The sequence below is a fragment of the Rhinichthys klamathensis genome, unplaced genomic scaffold (assembly GCF_029890125.1).
Source record: "Rhinichthys klamathensis goyatoka isolate OS25496 unplaced genomic scaffold, OSU_Roscu_1.1 h1tg000094l_1, whole genome shotgun sequence".
Taxonomy (NCBI): Eukaryota; Metazoa; Chordata; class Actinopteri; order Cypriniformes; family Leuciscidae; genus Rhinichthys; species Rhinichthys klamathensis.
Genome location: NW_026606633.1, coordinates 1672422 through 1688750, shown reverse-complemented (window position 1 = coordinate 1688750; position 16329 = coordinate 1672422). Strand labels below are relative to the sequence as shown.

Here is a 16329-nt window from a genome sequence, read left to right as displayed (position 1 = left end):
GTAACCTATATAAAAAATTAAAGGTGCCCTAGAATGTTTTTTATTATTATTTTATAATGTTTCCTGGGTTACCCTTATAATGTTAGTATATTTTTTAGATAAAAAATATTCATCATTTAGAAATAAATGGCATTTTTCCAAGCCTGCTTTTAGCCTCTGATTTGAACACTCTGTTTGAAGGGGCGTGTCTGCTGTGGGATTCAGTGTAACCGCGGCCACTGCTGTGATTGGCTGACATGCTTGCATATGAAATAGCAACGCATTACATGTGAAACTCTCTCCCGAATACTTTTACTACTGCTATTATACGTTTTTTACTATAACAGCTATCGAGATTAACGAATCGTGAGATGTTTTTAAAGTATTTAGATCTATTAAAATGTTGCCGTGATGAGCATTGAGCAGATGACAGTGTGTTGATCGCGAGAATGAAGATCTTATCATTGCAAAGCAGTTTCTGCACTCTCTCTAATGCTTTCACCAATGCAAACACGATGATGTAAATACAGTAAGAGCTTCGTTGTGCAGTAACGTGCGTCATTGATTTCATAACGAGTTTGGCAAGTGTCCAGATAAACTCGCGCTGTGTGGAAAGATTGTTCTTTGATCGCTTTCTGTATATAATTTGTTCACAATTTAAATACGATTATTTTCATCCTACTAAAAGAAACGATGTGAAGCTGATATTTTAGTCACTGGCTTGACTTACTGATGCATAAACAGTATTGAACGATTTTGAGAGAAAGATTACCTGTCTGAACTTGAACAATTACACATCAGAAAGTGTTGCTTGGTAGCTCGATCCGAGGCCAGCTCTGTATTGGCCCAAGTTGAGGAAACAGTCGGTGAAATGTTTGGAAATTTCCAGAGAAAATAAAATTAACCCATTGTTTCTTCAGAGGCTCAGATGAAGGAACTAAAAAATACTTTTGTGTTCATGTGTACATCCATACTGAGCAACTGCCATGCTTCGGCTGCGCAGTTCCCAAGGCATTGAGGGCTGGCATTATGCAAATATTTGGAGGCGTACATATTAATTATCCCGACTATTGCGTCACAGTCGGTATTGTGTGGAGAACCGACCGTTTTTCAGGGGTGTTTTTCATAAACGTGAATTAAATGAGAACGCGAAAACAGTCCAGTTTGAGATTCACTCTATGTCATGTCCATGCACTGAACTCTTGTTATTTGACTATACTAAGGTAAATTCAATTTTGAATTATAGGTCACCTTTAAGATTACCTGCGCTTGCGCAATCTCAATTGGGAGGATTGACTTTGGCGTTTGAGGTCCCGCGCTTACGTCATTATGTGACAGGAAGCTTGTGCTCCAGGACCGTTTGCAGAGGCTGTGAATTACAGGTAATAATGTTGTAAATAATGTTTGGTTTCTTGCACAGACCGATCTTTTCATAAGTTTCATAAGACCTCAACATATCGTCAGGAGCCACAGGTATTAATTTTGTTTTGCCTATATGTTTTTTGACTCCCAAAGTGGCGGTAGCCGTTGACATTATATGAATCCGCAAGGGCCACAGCTTCAGCTAAAAATCTTCTTTACTGTACTGCTGAAGAAGAAGAAACAAAAACCCGAGAGTAAAATAACAGCAAATTTTCATTTTTGGGTGAACTATCCCTTTAAGAACATTAATGGCAGCCACATTATCAGATAACCTATTGTGAGTCTGTGTGGTAGTCCTGTGTTTTTGGAGGGGGGGTTTGGCTCTTTTTTCAAAACTTTAAATAAATCTTGAGAATTGCACCCCATGGATAAATCTATTTGTCAGCCCTCATTTCCAAAATGAACTTACATAACACCAGTAAAACACTTTTGCAGCCACCACAGTTTTTTTTTAAACGCTATTGCATAATTAAATGATTTAACAAAAGCAGTTAAAATGCTTTGCAGTGTCACACATCCTTCTACCAACCAAGAATAATCTCCCTTACATTTTTATCATGAATACATTTTACTGGATGAATAATTCGTATGGCACATTCTGTAAAAGCTTGTCTGCGAACAACAGTAACAAAAGGGGTAACACTTTACAATAAGGTTCATTAGTTAAAATTAGTTAATGTATTAACTAACATGAACTAACCATGAGCAATACATTTGTCACAGTATTTATTAATCTTTGTTAATATTAGTTAATAAAAATACAGCTGTTCATTGTTTGTTCATGTTAGTTCACAGTGCATTAACTAATGTTAACAAGATTTTAATAAAGTATTAGTAAATGTTAAAATTAACATTAACAAAGATTAATAAATGCTGTATAAGTGCAGTTCATTATTAGTTCATACTAACTAATGTAGTTAACTAATGTTAACTAATGAACCTTATTGTAAAGTGTTACCACAAAAGGATGCCAAGCTTAGTGATAGGTCAATTGGCTGCACCCCAATATAAGGTCTTGTCAGAATTAATAACAATTGAAAAAGGTAACAAATTAAAGGAAAACCGGTGTTTTGTCTTTAGGAAATGATGACATAAGTGGGGAAGGTTGTGATGGGGCCTTTGGTCGGTCTGCAGGGTCTTGGATACTGGATGACCAAAACAGAGCAGGACTCGTTGTCTTTCTCTCTGTGGGTTTAATTACATTAGCCCTGTAATTGAATTTAGCTGAGGCTTCGGCTCATTCTCTGACAGCACGGCTCTAATCCTGGGAAAATGAACTGGGTCTTCCCTCACCCTCTGAATCTTTTGGTCTCAGTGTACCATGGGATAAGATCAGATCTAAATATCCCAAATCAAATTAAATCTACTTCCAAGCAGTATGAATAATTTATCAGCCCAAAAAAGGGTCAGTTACAGATCATTTCAATTATTTAAGAGTCAGAACTAAATTGCAGGCTAGTTAACTCTAATTCAGCCTAGTTTGGCTCCTCCGGTAGGGGTGAACAGGTTAAAGTGTGTGTTTTCACTTAATGTCCTCGCATTTGTCTGATAGACAACAGGCACATCTCAAACAGGCCTTCAGTCAGAGCCTGAGACCATTAATTGTTCTTGTATTGACTACCTCTTCCAATTAATAAAGATAACCACAGTATTGTATACATTCACCACGGAATCAAGATAGTCAGCTTTCTGGTGATTCTGAGGTTTCGGTCAAATACTGTACATGCTATTCTCGCTGTCTGTAAAACACAATATGCTTCAAATGGTTATTCATGTAAATATGGACTACTTTAATGATAAGACGAGACATTTTAGCTGTTGTGGTAAAAATTAATAAAGAATACCAGTCACACCAGCAAGTTTATGGCACACTCAACTAAGAAACTCTGGCCTCAAAATGATCTTAGCAGTAAATACGACTTGAGAGGGCGTTCATGTCCAATTTCCGACTAGGAAACTACTAGTATTTACGATAATTCCGACAGCACACGAAGGCAGCATAAGATCCGTCTTTGTTCTCACGTTGCCTTCACTGAAAACAGCCAACTTCACTCACAGAAAAATATGACAGTTTCAACTGTCTCCAGTTTGCGTAAAAAGTGCCACTAGCAAGTAAAAAGGTCATGCCTTTTGCAAACGCTCTATTCACCGCCATTAAAATGTGGCCATTAGTCACAATACACTCTCCCACTTTAAAAGAGTTAAGAGTCAAAAAATTTTATAATTTGTTTGAAAAAGGTTTGAAAAAGTTTGACCTGGTTTTGCCATTACATCATGCGGACAACTTCATGGTAGTTGAACAGAACGTTCTGATTTCATTTTACCGAGAAATGAGAGAATCGTTACAAATAGCTATTTTGGGGAAATGCTGGTGACATTATTCAGCAACTTGGTAATTCAGAAAACAATAAAAAAAAGATTAACATTCAATTTATCTCTGTGCTCAGAAATTGCTTTGCAAGCTCTACTACACCGTCAATGTGAATGTCTGTAAAGTCTCTAAAGACCAAAATGCATCAATAGGAAAAGTTCTACACATTTTTATGCGCATTTCAGTTCAAAATTCCACATAAAACATGTAGAAGCTAATCAATATTTCACTTTATGTGTGACTTGATATTTGGCAGAAACCAGAAATCCGGTGCTGTGCAGATGAATTCTGAAAGAGATGAACTTAAATTGTCCTCAGCGCTACCGATTTTGAGACTCGTCAGTTCTCTCTCAGAAGTAAGGCGAGAATAATTTCTGAAGCATGCAGAAACTCTTTGACTGGGGCTCTGAAAGTGCATGAACTCTTGAAGTCAGTGTTTGCCCCCCAACAACAAAGAGCGAGAGGATGTCAAAACTTGCCTGAACCTTTTCTGACCTTACACCACTCAAAAAAACAAAAAGCTGGGATGAAGGTAAAGTGTTTTCTCTCCCCTTCTCTCTTTACACCTCTCTCACTCAGGCTGTCTTTTTCTCTCCCTCACGGTTACATTCAATTACATAACCAGCTAGCCTGCTAATCTCCATAATCCGAGTCATGCCACAACAGGGCCCCGTACAGAGCTCAAGAACAAAGCCTGCACTAAAAACTCTCATCTTCCTCTGTGAGCGTCGAGGACTGGTGAACAATGCTTCCTACAAGCTGAACAAAATGTAATTTCCACACTCAGACCAGGCAAAAGTACATTATCTTCTTTTCACAGATGTGTCTTAAAAGAGGCTCCTTAAATTTGTCAAAACCTCATAAAATCAAAATTAGAGTTTGTGGCTTTTAGTCCATGTGTGTTCGCTTAGATCAGATATTCCCTTAAATAACAATGCCTTTCCTCCAATACTATTTGCAACTATGGCTGTGACATAACTAATTAAAGGATATATTTATAGTATATTTAATCAAATAATATTTAATGATATTTAATATATTTGATAAAAAACTATTTTTTTTACATGTATTTAAATATATAATAATAGTACAATTATTTAATTCTATTAATTTCTTAAGAAAGGGGCAAGCCTGTCAATATGTCCGGTCCAAACTCCCTGTTTCTTTAGAAAATACTTTAACGTACAACAATTAATTGCATTCAACAAACTCAAAATGCCCGAAAACCCTGAACTTTCATTATTTTCGCTTTTCATTCTAAATCATTTATTTTTGCAAAAGCTTTTCATTCATAGATTCTTTCTCAACCAGTGTCATACTAAGAATGCTCAAATACTGTATGCTTTAGAAACCGAAGATAATTACAAAACAGGCAAACAACTGTTGTGTCAACAAATAAAAATTATATTAAGAAGAAGAAAAAGAAACCTGGCATTGTATTGTACCAATTTGTTGCTCTGGTCTATCTATGCTAAATGCAATTTAGCTATGGCAGTCTAGAAAAAGAACAGCGCACAACCCATTTTTAAATGCAAATGAATAATAAACCAACTAATTAACCATTATCACTAAACTGGCACGTTGATCAGTGCACGAGCTTCTTAAAAAAATGACTGCCCCACTACTTGCCATGTAGCAAGCCAGAGTCATATTAGGCCAAAGCCAAGTGTTGACGTGTCCTCTTGCTTTCCCAGCACTGCTCTGTTTGGCTCAGATCCTAATTCATAGAGATATCTGTCTAGGCCTGTAGTGTGCAAACACCCACACCCACACACACACACATATACACATATATATATATATATATGAGGCATATAGCTTGCCTCCAGTTTTAGCTTTGACACCTTTGATTCTTTTTTATCTGTTATATGTGTGAAGCAGAAATAAAACGCACATGCACAGAGACACCTCACACCTGAGAAAGAGGCCAAAGAGCATGTCAAGAGAATGGACTTCAACATCTGCAACGAGACAAAGCAGAGATAAACAGATGTTCTCTCACAGAGGCGGTGAGATTAACTAAAAATTATTAAAAAATGATAACAAATTGGGAACTTCAGGGCATTTGAAAGTATATTATCAGATTTTACAGAAAAAAAATGAATTCAACATGCCTGTATGCCTGTACTCATAAGTCCTAAGTGGGGCCTGACAGCATACTGAATAATGACATATTATCACTACACTTTTTATGGAGATACGTCACTGAAAATATCTTTTTGGCTATGCCATAAAGCCTTAATTGCCGGTCAGAACTTCTGCCCTTAGCTTGCCAATCTTCCTGCACACCACTAATACAAAAGCTTTCTTTCTCCTTTGTCCTTCCTCGAAATGATCCCATGCAGCTACATTCTTTTCTCCAACGCAGCCCTCAGATTGTGATGAAGTGTTGCTCTGGTGTGTTTTAAAGCAGCTCCTGCCCTTTATCAAAATAACAAATTGATGTCACTGCATCCCAAAGTGCAAGAGCGGGAAATAATTTACCTATGATTTGACTTTAATATTTCTTTGTTGGAGAAGCACAAAGATTTTAACTCATATCTGGGCTGCGTGCCTAGAACATGATTTTGGGTCCAGAGAGAGTGATAGAGAGAGAGTTTCCAATGTTGCCAATGCCACAAAGTCCAGTGGGCTTTTCATACAACTTTCCCCATCTATCTGTCTCTCTCTTGTTTCTGGACACCAGGTTTCTCAGCGATGACAGCCATTTATGAAGTTATACAGCGTAATTCACCGCATACACGTCCAAAAAAGCTCTTGGTGATACTTAACTTTCACGCAAGAATCACAAACAGATTCTTGTGTTTTGTCACTCAGACACAATGAGAAACGTTATCTCACGAAATCAGAACTGAAGAGTTTTAGGAGCTCTCAGCGCTGAGATAAGGCGATGGTGGTTTAACACGAGAGTGTAATTGAGAACGCAAGAATGCCACAAGTTTCATTCTATTTCAAGTTCCTGCAAAACAAAATTAAATGCATCACCACAGGTCATTATTCAATCGCATGTCAGCGGAACAATGAACAATGCGTCAGAACCCCAGCGGCATACCTTATGGATTCTGTTTGCATGGCTTTCTTAATATATCAGGATCTGGATCATCCTTTTTCCTGAAGAAGGTGTCTTAACCTGCAGCTCAGAATGAGTGGGCGGACGCATGAATCAGAGCTGTCAATAAGAGAGACAGAGCATACGTGCACGTGCAGCGATAAACATTCTCATTATTGTCTTGGCTGAGAACTTGAAAGCCCATCAGGGAGGATACATCAATTCCCTGTAAAATAACACAACAGATTCTGTCATCTACCGCCCCCTCAACCCACCACACACACATATTAATTAACTACTGAGCTATATGCTCAATCTGTAAAGATAGCTCTCCTCTATCAGAATGAAATCTTTCTGATTTTAGAGAACTCCATGCTGGGAAAGAAACAAGATCCAAAAGCCCAGCTCTACGCAAGGCCACAGGGATCCTGGTCTTTGCATTCAATGCACAAAAAAAAAAACAAGTCGCTTATCTTGCAGTATTGGAGAGTCTCCATTACACCACAAGATCTGCGGCATCTTCCTCCAGCTGCGGTCCAGGCACACACACTTATACACATTGAAAGAGGGTGAAAGCTTGCTCAACAACCCTTTCAAACCATTTGCAACACAGAAGATCCTCCTGATGGATTATGGTATATGAGGAATGCGTCCAGTGACATGCGTCTTTGTGCTTCCAGTCAACATGCGGCAAACGTTCTGGGACATGGGCACAGAGGCATTAAAGTACTATTTAATCCATTTCTCAAGACTTACAATACAAATGGGTAAGTGTGGGAAAACAAAAGAAAAACATTTCTTTAAGGGCGCTTAAGTTAATGATGCTCAATAACTCCGTTCTCTGCCATTAAAAGCGTTTGTCTGGATATATGTCTGCAAATATTTCTGCACCAGAAAATGCAGAGAAAACATACATTTTTCCTACAATAAACACAGTGTCATATCATCCAAAGGCCAGCTGAACCAAAGGCACAGAGCTCCCAATGGCAATTTTGCATAAGTGACATGCAATCAAAAAGAGCAAGTCTATCCATTCATAATTCATTTTCTTGCATCGTCACAAACAAGGGAATCGTATCGCGCAGAGTTCCAACAGCGGCTCTGGAGAGCAACGGAGAGGTGTAAATCACACACAGTGAGCACTGGTGCAAGCAGGCAAGAAAGAGACAGCCAAAAAATCCCTCCGCATCTGTTCAGACTCAAATACAGAGTATGGCAGAGAAAGCACAATCTTTTATTTAAAAAAAAAGTGCAATAATTGCAAAGAATGCAAATCTAATTATGGGTAAAACTACATTGCAGAGCTATTTGTTTTGCAAATTAAAAAAATTCAAATATAATTTTTATATATAAAAATTATAGGCCTATATGATCATTTTAAATATATATTTTTCATTTATAGAATATATATTATATAGATATATCATATTTTAAAAAGTATAGTATAAATGAAAGACTACATTTTTATAATATTACTTTTTTTACATATTTAATATAACTATTTGTTTCAGAGTGAACTACTCTGCAGAACAGATGACTTTAATCTACAATACAAAAAAAACGCACAATGCAAAGTATTCCTGAATATTGGGATATTCGGACATAGCCAAAGAATGTAATCAAGCATCAGGCTTGTGACAAAAATCAAATCCGGCGAACAAATGTGTGACTAGAAAAACACAGGCACAGTAGTGGAGAAGCAGAGGTAGATTTAGAGATCTTTTAAATAAACAGTCCGCTGCACCCTGCCACGCCAGCACTGCTCTTCTTGATCGCCTTCCAGTTGGAAACATTTCTTAAAGCCTTCCCAGCAGAGCCGACTCTGCCAAGAGCGGAGGTTCTTCTCAAAATGACCTACTACTGTGACTTCAAACCCTAGGGCAGAAGACAAAACTCTCTCCCTGCTGGAGACAAAGCAGCAGATCTGCCAGCATCTGAACCCGTACAGAAAATATAAAGAATAGATTTAAATTGAGATTTATCTGCAGAGCTAAAAAAAAGAAAATGTTTTCCTGTCAGGTAACAGCATTCTGAATGACTCGAAACATGACTTATAAGATCTCTTCCAACACAGAAGTACTTGCGGAGCGGAATAAAACGTATTTTGTCTTTGCACGGTTGATTAAGCTATTCCAGAAGTCTGAGCTGTTTTTTGTAAGGCTCATTTAAAAAAACGAGACTCCAGAGGGTGATTCAGGCACTCGTTGGACCAAATCTCATCTAGAAAACAACAAAAATAAACTTCTTTTCTGCTGCAATACACTGGCATGGATGAGAGAGCGAGGCTGCGGGCTCAGGTGGAATCCAAACACATCTTCATAGAGTAAATATTTAGGGTTGCTCACCATTCTCCCCGCAGAGGAACCTGGGTGTGATATGAAACGCAGCCAACCTTCCACAGACATCTCCAGCTCTGGCCACATGAAGTCCTCTACTCATGCCAAGAGCTCGGGCCTTTATAACTGAGGCTACTCTTTGTGCCCGACTCCCCTCCTCTCCTCTCCTCTCCCCTCCCCTCCCCTAAAAATCTCCTCGGTGTCCTCTAATGAATATCAGCCACTAGGATCAACACATGAAAGCTAATGCTCCACTTAAGATTCTGACCCTTTTTTCTAAAACGCTCCCTGACACAAATAAGCAGCCGAATGTCTAAAAAAGTTGCCATAAATGCAGGCCGGATGGTAAGCGAGGAAGAGCGGGTGATCAAAACAGTTTAATTAATCTGTTAACGGGCACATTGGGAGCTGCCGCACTGGGACGCGACCATGACTGTGCCACTCAGGGCTGTCAGACGAAAGTGGGGCATGCATTTCTGAGCCGAGCGAAAGAGCAAACACTCTCCTGACGAAAAAAAAACCCTCAGGCGGGCAGGCATGCACACACACACACACACACACACACACACGGACAGAGAGGACCAGTGGATTACACCACGGGGGTGTTCTGGGGCATTTGAGAGCCCAAAAACGACACTTCAAACACAAAGTGCCCGACCATGGAAAGGGGTGGAAAACATTTCAGTGCTCATTAAATCAGATCCTGGTAAGACTGGCTTTCCATGCACATGTAACAAGGAATGATAAGCAAAACTTATATACTGATATGAATTGTGAAAATAAATAACAGACCATTTAGAGAACAAAACGTTTATGAGAGTCATTTCAAGCCCAAATAGAAGAAAAAGGCTCTCCGTTCTGGAATATTTTGCACGGAAATAATAAAACTAAAATGCAACGCAGAGCAAGTCTTATTATCAGCACATTTTCAGATGTATAGTATTTTGTCAGTCAGCGCAGTCAAGTGAGAGTGTCTCAGAGAGGCTCGGCGCTTTGATCGGCCCTCCTCTTCTTTCCCGGGGGGGACTAATTGCGGCTCTAAAGGAATGAATCGATGAGGAATGGGGGCAGGACAGCATGTTGCCAGCTCAGGGGAATAGAGCCTCTCGGATCTCCCACTGATACTACTCTACACTGTAGGCAAATACGCTCCAAACTGGGTCTGTCCAAACTAAATACAAATATAGAAATAGGCTCAACACTCTTTAGTTTTAGTCATTTACACTTAAACAATTAGCATTTCCTTCATGCACTGAACTGTGACCTACTGACCTTTGTTCAGCCTCACAATGACCTAAAATATGAATATAAAATAATGCAAAAGATTTAAAATTATTATATCTCGAATCGTAAAAGTAAAAACACACTAAAAGTAGCCTACACGTCTATAACGTCCGTCAAAATTTTTTATTTCTTCACCAGATCTTAAGTTTGAGGCGGATGGTGCTTACTGCAGACAGAATTGTTATAACGATAGCATACAGAACAGGTTCGGAGCTTAAAACTTTTTTTGTGAAGTGTCTGTGTGCAACGAAGCTCTGAGCGATAGGCCCCTCTGGCTGCCAGCGGGACTGCGGTGGAGTCTGGCACACGCCTCATCTGTCCCTCTCGCTCTCTCTCAGCCCAACACACTCACTCAGTCTACGGCCAGAACCTCTGTGCACACTGCGCGCTCTCCCTCGAACGCTGCAGGCTGCTATATTACATTATCCTATCAGCAACAACAAAGAGAAAGTGGACATGCCGAGCGGTTACAGAGAAAACCAAGGCCTCCACACTGCTGGCTCTCAATACGACTTACACAAACCGGATCTGTAATGTAGCAGAGATTATTTCAATGCTAAATATTTATTGTAACCTGCAGATCAAATGTGTTTTGTAAGTGTTCAGGTAGAGCAAACTATTTTTTTAACAAGTTTTAAGATTTTACAGCTGTGCATGAGTTTGTAATTCACTAAAACTACATTTAGTAAAGTTACACAACTGCTAAAGTGGATTATGGTTACTTCATGTTTAGACAGAATATAAAGAGTTTGCCAATCCAAAATACTGAAACAAGCGTCTGTCATATAGAATAAAAAAACAGTGAGGACTGAAACATAGCCCCATCTAATTAATTTAATAATAAATTCAAGCGCTGGAGGGTGAGGCGTGTAATTGTATTGTTACCTGTTTGAACACATTCACTAAGAGCTGAAAAGTACAATACATATTTGTGCGACTTAAAAGCCCAAATTCCAATTAAGGTTTCCCAAGCAGTTATTAAAATAAAGTTTGATATGAACTTCAAACCGAATTATACCACAAGATAAACTGTCAACAAAAAGTTAGACCTTTACAAAAGCGGCTGCTATTTACATATTTTCAGTGTCAAATCGACAGGTTTAATGGACTGCCATTATGTCTGTCAGAAAGTATGGCCGTTTTTGCGAATCAAGCATATGGAAAAACTTTCTTCCCGAGCAGAGATCTAAAACTTTTTTTTAAATCTTTCTCATATACAAAGGCTAAACTGCAACAAAGTTCAAGCTGTATTACTTTTACATATTAACTATTATAGTATTATTATTAACATGTACATTTCTAAGTGAAAAGATGGACCATGTATTAACAGGGGAGTGTCCTTGCTAAAAAAACGATCTGAAATTGAAAACAAACCGAAGCAAAATTATTCACTATTGATGCAACTTTCTCATCAAAGCCAAGGTCAAAGCAATCATCAGCCATCTAAAATCAGTGACTCGTGTCAATATACAGTAAGGCAATCTGAGACAGTTAAGTGACCTTAAAACCCCTCTGCCTCAATTCAGACTTCAGACTGCTGACAAAAATACTTTTGAAATACTATCACATGTGCTTAAAGCCTGAGCACTATCACACTGCATAAAATGCTAAACTATTTTCTGAATAGTTATAATAAGTAATACACGATTTAAGCAAATTACAGAAAAGGGGCCGATGTCTGGCAAGGCAATGTTATTCTTTCCAGAATGTTTCAGTTTATCTCTGTTTAAGTGTCTGCTTTGTAAAATTGAGCAGACTAATAAAATACTTCAATAAACATTTTGCTATATCCTAATAATTGCAAACTTAAAAAACTCACAAGACAAGAGCTGAAACCACAGTGATGAAGTCAGATTTGTACAGATATCCTAAATCTCTCTGTAACTCTTAATATTTTGTAAACAATAAATCCATCAAAGTTGTAATAGTCTTTACATAGAATATATACATTATTACATTGTCCTATTATAGGCAAGAACTGGAATAATCTTAAAGTATATATGAGCACATAGGCTAAGTTTATACATTTTGATCCAATCTAGATAAAAATCGACAAAAGTATAATCCATTATATAAATGCATAACCAAATGTTTAACTGTAATAAAAGTTGTATTTTATCTTAACTATGATCATGTAGGCTAACTTTCCCCTCTAGTTTATGATTAAGACTAAAGCAGATGACGATGCACTCAAATGTCTACTATAAAGCATAGGCTATAAACTCCATCTTAAATACAACTATAAACAACGATTCATGTTACCTCGTCCAATTGATGTTTGACTTTGTTAACAGTGTAAAATTCAATAATAGAAAAATTGATCAATTCAATAAACTAATACGCACATGGGTATAGTTCTGTGTTGTATAAAAGAGAAGCACAGTTCTCAGCCCGCCCTTTATCAACCGAAATCTCGTCGCGCGTTCAGGAGCAATTCGTTCAGAAAGAGACAAATAAGCACTTTACCTGAGTTAGACAGAGAGGAGAATACATCATGTTGAAAGGTGAGCGCGTGACTTGAAAATGTGGCAAAACACCGACAAGTTAGTGGATCATTTTTCACAGTTAATCATGGTAAGCCTCATCATGATTAACACTTCCACCGCCGCCACTTCTGACTTCCACTTAGAGTCCGTTAAATCAAGGGACGCCAGGCAAAAGAGAACGCGCAAACTGTGTACACGTTTGAAACCAAACTTTGCAGGCAGGAAAACGCGTGGGGTGCTGCAATCTGTTCCATTTAGGAAATGGTGGGAGAAAGAATCAAAGAAAGAGACAATGTTTTCAACAGAGGGAGGAATGAAATGACGTTATGAAAATAGCCCATCCCAAAGAAAGTACTTGAAGGAGCAAGAGAGGCTAACTCTGGTTTCCACTGTCCAGGGGCATCCGTTAAGTCCGTGAAATTAACAAAAAAAACGTTATTTGCCTCGGTTTCTGAAGCTCATATGGTGCGTAACAAACTGGCAAACGACTTTCTCCCCTTTTCACCAATGCGCACGCACCGCTCTCCCCTCTCGCGCTGATCCAGTTCGGGCGCAGCAATGCTCTGCGCGCTTCACCCGCGCGCGTATTCCAAACACTTTTACTGCAACACGCACCAGCTAAAGTAGCGATTAGAGCCAGGCTCGCGCGGACATTGCGTCACAGAGAGCGCACATGCATGCATCCATTCATGACAAAGTGTTCGAGGCGTATCGCTTCATGTGAGTGGAGTGGATTAAAAAAAATGTACACCCCGCGTAAAATAGCCTACTATTGGCAGTGTCTGATAAGGCAAGTTAGCTTTACACATAGAAGAAAGCTGTCTTAATTTACTGAAACGAGTCTACTTATGAATAGTAATAAAAGATCATGCGCGCGATTCTAAATTCACTTCATTTAGCCTATGTTCCCTGGTAATGCATATTTTGATTATCACAAACTTTTATAAAGCCACTGCAAGAAAAATAACTCAGCCCGATATCTATAATAACTAACTCTACAAGTAGCTAATAATCACTCGATAGATACCCACACCAAGGACTTTGAACGTGTTCTTTTGGAGTTTGCTTCTTTGTAGAAATCAGGTTTAACTTTGTTGGAGTGATCACACGGAGATCAAATAAACTAGGCTAGGCGTCAGTTGACTTAAATTCAAGTGTAAAACCAGGCAGGCTATTAAAACAAACAGGGCAAATAACAACTGTTAATTCTTTAGAATTTGCACTGAAAAAAGTGTGCACTAGTTGTGAGCAACGACCGAGAGCTGACCATCAATCACACTGCTGAAACCCCGACGCCTCAAAACATTATAATTGTGCATAATTAGAAAACAGTCTGTTCATAAGAATAATTCTTTATCCTTAAAACTATTCTGAAACTGCCACATATTATTATTCAATCTCGATCAATAGAATATTATATTTTTTTAAAGAGAAAGAATAGATTTGAGTAGGTAGTACAACATGAAAATATAGCCCTAAATATAAAACAATTATGAAAGGCTGAATTATTAGGCTACTGTAAACAGACAATGTTATTACCTAACCCAAAAGCTGAAGGAGAAAGAAAGACGTTTACTTCCTGAAAGTACAACATAAACTGAAAATATCCCCCAGAGAGCAAATAACTAGCCTATATTTTAGGATTATATTTGTTGTTAATATAGCCTATATGCACAAATTAACAGGTAACAGTCGTGACTAAGATAGCTATTAAGTCTGTTGTTGAATGTCTTCCCTTAAAGGGAAAGTCTACCTTACAAAAAACTACTGTACCATAGCCTATTTTAAAAGATGTCATACAATTGTACTTTGATATATAAGCCTAAACAACTGAAATTCATGTAGCATATTTGTAGCAAATATTGCATATTTGCATAATCAATTACTTGCAAGCATGGTAGCCTATGCCTGAAAACATGGAACTAACGTTACAACATAGCACTTGTAAAAGTGTATCAAACTAAATGTTACTATTCTGTAAACAATCAACCCGGGTCAAATCAATTTTTGGTTAAGTTTGCAACTGCCACGCGAACATGACAAGTAACTGCAGTATCTAGCACTTTCTGAAACAATGCCGAACTCCCGGTTGTGACTTCGGCGCACTAACTGAGACTTCTGCCGTGGAGGGAGCGCCTCTGTCGGCGTAGATGTCAAATTCATGCCGGCGAGCCTGCGGCCATTTTCTGCTGTGCAAACTCGAATGCTGGGCATCTGCCTCTACTGGCTTTAAACTTCAACTTGGCCTTCGGTGTCCCGTGGTTAACACACACACGCCCTTTTTTCTTCGGCTGTCACAAAACAAATAACTTTCATTACAGGAGAAAAGCCCAATCGCAGGGTAGCTAATGTTATCTTAACCATTGCACGTCTCAATAGAGAAAATAACGCGCCAGCATTTTAAGCCTTTCCCACAAAACCTTGTTTGGCCGAAAACCAACGAGAAAAGGAGTAACCGGCTGGAGAGGAAGCAGAGGGAAAACCGAAATACGGCGCCTGTGTGTTGATGATGATCTTATTTGACTTTAAGAGTGCACAACTCGTGATCTCCCTCGTCTTTTGGAGCAACGACATAATAATGATGAAACTGATTTGTTAACGTACCATTTCGAAGCGAAACTGCCAACCTCCCCCCAAAAAAAGTTACAGCTTCGAGGTTTTCGTAGTTCTGCAGTTCAACGCTTGGTCATCTCGTCGGGTGCTTTTATAACTCCGTATCCATTTATCTTCGCAAAGAAGTAATCCGTGCTCTTCGGATGGGAGAAATAAACCCGGACACTGGCCAAATAGAAAACGTCCCACGCGAAGTCTTCTAGCCTCGTCCAAACGGAAATCCTCGTTATAATGTACAGAAGGACAAAATAAGGGATTTACAGTAATGCACGGCTTGCTGCAGAGTGCACTGGCTGAAGGTGCTGGCTGTTGTTTTGGTCGTGTATCTTTAATTTACAGTGCTGAATCGTCGGTCTTATAGCGTTGCAGCATTGCACATGCAGCACGCATAGATGTCCTTGTGTATAGAGAGGAATCAATGTTCTTTTGTTTCTTACAACACGAATGGCAACACAGACGCTGTTCTGAGCTCCATACACACATCTTACGGTCCTCGCGGAGAAGGAATTGATGAAATACGGGGGTGGCGTGAGTGTGTGTGTCAGTGTGTGTTTGTGTGTGTGTGTGTGTGTGTGTGTGTGTGTGCAGTGGAGCAACTCGCTTAGAAGAACTGCACTTGATGGCGTAGTTTATGTGTAGGCTTATAGGCTACTTTATTTATGGGTCAATGGCGTGACAATTTTTGTCATAAGTTATTCCGAAATATATTATAATGTAATGCACGAAATGACTGCAATACATTCATCAATGCATACATTATGAGAACGCATGTCTCCAAATTCTGTTCAG

At 38.8% G+C, this 16329-nt stretch overlaps 1 protein-coding gene across 4 annotated transcripts in view; it reads right to left on the bottom strand.

Annotated features, from left to right (window-relative positions):
• The window catches only part of nfic (nuclear factor I/C), a 105365-nt gene extending 89293 nt beyond the window's left edge, over positions 1 to 16072 (bottom strand). The window contains exon 1 of one of the 4 annotated variants that reach the window (XM_056252377.1): positions 15532 to 16072. In XM_056252377.1, coding sequence (XP_056108352.1) covers positions 15532 to 15534 — 3 coding nt within the window. In that variant the 5' untranslated portion in view covers positions 15535 to 16072. Of the gene's footprint in view, positions 1 to 12907; positions 13633 to 15531 lie in introns of those variants that run through there. The other 3 variants (XM_056252375.1, XM_056252376.1, XM_056252379.1) reach the window with 3 other exon arrangements.
• Between the last annotated feature and the right edge of the window lie 257 nt (positions 16073 to 16329).